The sequence below is a fragment of the Phodopus roborovskii genome, unplaced genomic scaffold, assembly GCF_943737965.1.
Source record: "Phodopus roborovskii unplaced genomic scaffold, PHOROB, whole genome shotgun sequence".
NCBI lineage: Eukaryota > Metazoa > Chordata > Mammalia > Rodentia > Cricetidae > Phodopus > Phodopus roborovskii.
Window position 1 is genome coordinate 2,657,247 of NW_026126423.1, and position 6,146 is coordinate 2,663,392.

Genomic DNA, 6,146 nt, shown 5'->3' on the forward strand with positions numbered 1-6,146 from the left:
CAAGAGGAAAACACCAACTGCCACTCATTTACCACTACCTGTTATCTATGTTTGCTACTTAGGCTGAAGTTGTTACCTTCTTAATCCTTTGGAAAATGTCATGAATTGCCCTGGGTATAACTCCCAAACAGTCTTCAGAACCCATCATAGTATGTGTTTTTCCTGATGCAGTTTGGCCATAAGCAAATATGGTACCTGTAAAAACAAGTCAAATAAATAAGTAGGTAAGTAAATAAATGCATACAAAGATTCTAAACAAACTCACAGTGAATAAAACTGTCAATACGCAATGGAGTGGACCTGAGATGTTTGTGTAACATGAAGAGAATACAAACCATTGTAGCCTTGTATAGCAGAATTGATGATTGGCACTGCGATTTCTTCATACACATTTTTAGTGGTTTCATCACTATGAAACACACGATCTAAAAAGAACAACACACAGATTCAATCAAGCATATCAACTGCATTTTCAAAGAATTAGAAATTACCCAAAGAAACAAACTGTCAGATTCTAAAATGGTGATATTTCTCAACATCATTTCTTTAATGTTTTTTTTTTCCTTTTTGTTTCAGAAAGTGCCCTTCTCAAAGGAAAAATGCCCTGGTTTTCATGTAGAAAAACATACACAACAATACTATGTATTTTTAAAGGCAGCCTAGCACAGTGGCTCAGATGGGTCTAGAGTCTGACAGGTAGAATCCTAATTAGATTTTCTAAATGTTGGGCCTTGGCCTCTAACTTATAAAACAGGCATATTACCATCTTTAAAGAATTATTGTGAACATATTAGTACTTAGGAAATGTGAAAAGTTATTAATTTTTGAGTTTTATTTTATAACATATCTTGCCAAAAGCCTAGCTCAAGCTAAATCAAGAAGACACTGAAAAAAAAAAAAAGCGAAAGGAAACAATGGCCTGCCTGCTAAATTTAGACATTTATACTTATAAATTTGCCATTCTAGGATCTGAATCTTTGCTTTTGTTAGTAAACTAAATAAAATGTGACACTTTTCCAAGGTGAAAAAGTTTTAACAATGAGATGACAACCTAGGGTCTGGGAAAATGGCTCAGTTTAGAGCACTTATTTTCTAGTTCTGGCTGGCCTTGAACTCCTGATCCTCTTTCCTTCAGAGTGCAGGGAATAGAGGCTACTCCATCAGGCACATGCTAACTTCTGATGCTATTATAAGCTTACCAAAATTGAAGGATTTCCCCCCATCACTCTGATAAATAGCATTATTGTCAGTTTTCCAGTAAACGTGGGCATCTTCTCCAAGTTCCTCTTCTCTGGAAAAACAGAACACCATACTTTAGATCACAGAGGTCACACCACAGGAGGGGTCATTTAAAACATTTCACATTCTCAAGAATACTTTAGAAGTTGGCAATTACAAGAAGTCTACCCTGGGAGGGTCAGGACTCAACTCTCTTAAATAAAGCTTAGCGATGTTCAGTTTCCTAGTGCAAAGTGCTACTCTGATTATATTTCTTTTCAAGGGGTGTCTGACTTTTCACATGTGACATGATGCTGCCATGTACAAAGCCTTACAATAGAATGTTACAAAAGAAAAACAAACAAAAATCCCTTTTGCAAAGCCAAGTTTTATAGTTTCAAGTACGATTATTTGAGCTATATTCATGGTTATCTTTGGCTGCTCCGGGGGTCTACTGCCTGTCTGAAAGAAACCCTAAACAAACAAACACCTAACTTTTGGAAACTTCTAGAAAACTTAATATTCCATAAATCACCTGAATCATGTCACTGGTCTCCCCCCTCCTCTCATTAGGAGACAGTGTCTGACTATGCAGCTCTGGTTGGCCTAGCACTCACTAGGTAGCCCAGGTTGGTCTACAACTCAGAGATCCCTGCCTCTGCTCCCAGAGTGCTGGGATTAAAGGCTGTGAGCTACCACAGGCACTAGTAATGTCTTCAATGACACTTTCCTCTAAATTCATATACCAAGCACCACATCAGTCAAATGTCAAAGCTCTGCGACCCATCCATTAGTAACCACCTGCCCTTTCACTTATGAAAAGGGTCTGGATTTTCCTGATGCCAGGTGCCCCCACCAATCTGTCACCTCTGAAGGTCCGGTCTCTTTCTCCACTCACTTTTCACAGTGCATTGCAATGGCTTACATGGGCTGTTCTAGTTTGCTTTCTGTTTCTGTGATAAAAACATTCCGATCAATGGCAAACTGGAGAGGAAGCGGTTTATCTCATCTTATACTTCCTGCACCGAGGGAAACTGAGGCTGGGTTTCAAGCAGGAGCAGAGGCAGAATGCATGGAAAAACAATTTACCATCTTGCTCTCTCTGGCTTCTGCTCAGCCAGCTTTCTTATACAGACTTGAATCCCACGAGTAAGGATGGTGCCACTCACAGTGGCCTGAGCCCTCCTGTATCAACTAGTAACCACGAAAAGGTGCCAAAAGGACGTGCCCACAGGCCAGTCTCATCGAGGTACCCTGCAATTGAGACTCCCTCAGATAAAGCTGGGCTGTCAAGTTGACAGCTAAAGACAACTAGGAGACGTTTTTCCCAAATCAGGGAAATGCCCAATTTCGCCAACACCAGAAGCTTTAGCCTCGTTAGCTGCAGGCCAGAAGCCAGCAAAGCCAGGAGACTGCATTTCACACACACGCCCTGCCTTTTCCTCCTGCCATTCTCGACCCTACTCCACTACTGCTTGCATTTTCTGTCCCCGGGATCGGCGGGAGCCGGGGCAGCGCGGGTCCCCGGCCCGGACTGCAGCGCGGTCGCCCGCCGCCTACCTGCTGTTGAGCGGCCGCACCCGCACGCACACCGCCACGGCCGCCTCCTCCGCCATCCCTCCTGCAGCAAACCAGGAAAACGCAGGAGGCCAACGGCACCCACCAAGCTGCACAGCCGCCCCGCCTGTAAGTTTAAAAAGTCGTCAACGTCGCAGCTGATTGGGCCGCGCAGCGTCATGACGTCACGGGACGGTCCACGCGCGGCGCGGAGCAGGGGGGGGGCGTGAAGGGGGGCGGGACGGGAGAGGCGGGAGGCGTGGAGCATCCGGGCTCGCGGAGCTGAGATGCCCCGAGCTGGAGCTGGCAGCTTGCAGAACAAAAGAATTATAGCCTTTAAAAAAGCAAACCAAGCCAGACAAACTTTCGTTTTATTTCAAAGCCTCCAATGGGAAGAGCTGGAACCGACTGTCCTGGCAGGAAAGGAAGATCTTTTTGGATTCGTTCCATCGAGGCGTTTTCCCTTTTTCTTTCTTTAACTTTCATTTCCCTTGACTGTGCCTTGGGGAAGGGAATCGCTGGAAACTGGAAACGTGTTGCGGAAGCTTTCAATAGATCAGCACCAGAGCCGCAGGGGGCAGAATAAAAACCGTAGGACTAGGTTTGGGAAAACTCACATCCTGTTATTGGTCACGGTAGCCCTGGAGACTCCCAAAATAATAACCCCAGACCTCAGGGAAGAGGTTTCCAGATCGGACCCAGCTCTGAGTTTCCAAGTCCTGACAATTCGGATGTGTTCAGTAACAAGGACTTCAGCCTCAGGGAGGCGACCAAGGACAACAGCAGTGCAACTTGGGGAAGTCAGTTCTCTCCTCTGCCATGTGGACACGTGGGTCCCAGGGATCCAATCCAGGTGGCCAGGGCTGGCATCTGAGCCATCTTCTCTGCTCTGTTTCATTTTTTTTTTTTTTTTTTTTAAGTGGGCAAATATGATGTATATTTAGCTGCAGGGAGAAAGCCTATGAAGGGGAAGAAGGGTTTTGTAATAACAGGCTCACAGTGAGGAAGGAATGTTGATAGCAGCAGAAGCATTGAACTGTGGTAGCTGTGCTTACGATTGTTGTCATACTGTCTTTGCTATCGTTATACAGCATTCAGTGTTTATTGAATGTTTATTGACTGTATCCCATTATATGCTCCGTGCCCTTGCATTATCTCATTTGTCAAAGCTGTCCATCAAAAGATTCATTAGAGGGAAAAATATGGGGACTGACAGGGTAAAAGAGGAGCTAAATTTGATAAAAGGACATAATACATTATTTAGATGATAATATAATATAATATGCAGGTATAAAATATCACCACAAAATAAATTGTCTTGTACAACTAATATAGAGTAGTGAAAAAGATGTTTCCTGATGGTATAGGCCTGTAACCTTAGGTACTCAGCAATCTGAGGCAGCAGAAAAGCCACATTCAAAACCGGTCTGGCTTGTGAACTGAGTTTAAGGCCAACATGGACAGTTCAGTCAGTCTTAAAAATAAAGACTAAAAAGGGGGCTGGGGCTGAGGGTCCTATCTCCTATGTTTAATCCCTAGCAGTGCAAGAAGAAAAAAGGGATTCATTGAGAAACTACTAATGGTTGTTAGTATTCAGACATCTATACTGGCTTGTTCTTGGGGTTTTGAAAGGGTATGCTCTCAGCTGTAGCCACAAAGAGCTCTGAACATTTAGTATGTTCCCTTTTAAAAGGGTCCTACCCCCTCTCCTGTCCTCAGAGGCCCGTCTCCCTTCTCTCATCCCCCTTTCCCATTCACTTTCCCCCTCTAAAAAACCCTCCACCCAAGCTCTGTTACATGGCATCTTGAGTGATGTTTTTTCTTTTTCTTTTTGTTACAACAATGGTGTGTCTTCACAGCAATGAAAGCCTAAGACAGCCGTAAACAGATTCCATTATTCTTCTCCACATACCCCAAACTCTACAAATGCTCATGCAACTGTCTGCTCGCTTTCAGTCCCTGGTTTGCACGGTTGTTGGCCGCTGCAAACTCCTGTCGAATGAGATTAGCTAGTCTTTCTTCCTGTTCCTCATATTTCTGCACACCCAGGGCCCACTGCAGCAGCACACCTGTGAACTGCTGAGATCAGTCGTTGTTTAGCTTCTGTTTTTGCTCTAGTGTTTTCCAAATCTGCTCACTTTTCTGGGCACTGGCATTGAAGGAGGCTTTGTTATATGCGTCTGTTCTTTTTCTCTTGGCAAGAAGAGCTTTGTGAATGCCAGCCCCCCCCCTTGTTTCCCCCAGCATATTCTGTACTTTACCTCCCAAGTTGCCGGTTATTCTTGCAGAAGGGCTTTCCTTTCCACATTTACCAGTTTCTGGAGTCTTTTTTCTCATCAATGTCCTCCTTCGAAGCACCTAGATCTTTATCTTCTTTCTCAAAGTCAGAACCTTCCTTAGGCTGATCCTTCAAAGGTGGCTTCCATGTAGGCGTCCCTGTAGGGTTCCTTCTTATAAATATTGCAGGTCCCCTTGCTGTCATTTTCAGGGTCCCACAGCCACCCAGACCCTCTGAGGGCCCCCCATCTTGTGACCCTCCCCCCTTAGTTACCAGGATCTAAAGAAAAGTTTTCTAAACTTCACCTTCTGCCTCACCAGTATCTTGTCGGGCCCAAGCTGTCAGGTTCAAGCAGCACCTGAAGATTCCACAGAGCTCAAACAAGAAAGACAACCAGCCACCTCAGGCTAAGCCCCTTAGGGATGACTGATGCCCACCATTCAGCTTGAAGCAGTTTGAGAGACCCAACAACCCCATTCCTGTCCACCGGACACTTTTTATAATAAAGAAAGAGTGGAATGTTGCCGTTTCTGGGGTTCCATGGCCACCCATGTGGCCATCAGCATTCAGGCAAAAAGCTCAGTCATCCCAGGTGTCAGCGTTTCTCGGGTTGACTGTGCATGTGCCATCAGGAGTGGATATGGAGTGGGATGGGGGGAGGTGGAGTAGAAGGGTAAGGGGAAGGAGGGGGGGGACTTTTGATAGTATGTAAAATAAAAAAAAATAAAAAAAGAAATCTGTTTCCTCAGTGGTTTTCCGCCTCCTAGTGGACAAAAAGCTCATCCTTCCAGTTATCCAGGTAGAAACTATGGTGAGTGCCCCCCACTCTCTCCAGTCTATGGTCAACACACCTTGATATCTTTTTAGGGCTGCCTCGAATATTCCAGAACATAGCCATTTCTGACAACTCCTGCTGACAGCCTGGTCCTTGAACATCTCATCCCCACTGTGGGTCTATTCTCAACGAAACTTTAGCGGTTCTTTCAAACCATGTCAGCCTTGTCACCGTCACCCAGTGCCACCTCCCTACTCTCATGTCCTTGCTCAAACTCTTCTAGTTGTTCCCCAAAGTCCTGATCATTTTCATCCTCCC

The 6,146-nt window shown here is 44.9% G+C and overlaps 1 protein-coding gene and 1 pseudogene across 1 annotated transcript in view; both read right to left on the bottom strand.

Moving 5' to 3' along the window:
- The window catches only part of Cenpe (centromere protein E), a 69,747-nt gene extending 66,809 nt beyond the window's left edge, over nucleotides 1-2,938 (bottom strand). The window contains 4 exon segments of the mRNA XM_051185457.1: nucleotides 77-195; nucleotides 336-425; nucleotides 1,200-1,291; nucleotides 2,779-2,938. Coding sequence (XP_051041414.1) covers nucleotides 77-195; nucleotides 336-425; nucleotides 1,200-1,291; nucleotides 2,779-2,834 — 357 coding nt within the window. The 5' untranslated portion in view covers nucleotides 2,835-2,938.
- Nucleotides 2,939-4,644: 1,706 nt separating this feature from the next.
- Nucleotides 4,645-5,257, bottom strand: LOC127222956 (synaptonemal complex protein 3-like; annotated as a pseudogene).
- Between the last annotated feature and the right edge of the window lie 889 nt (nucleotides 5,258-6,146).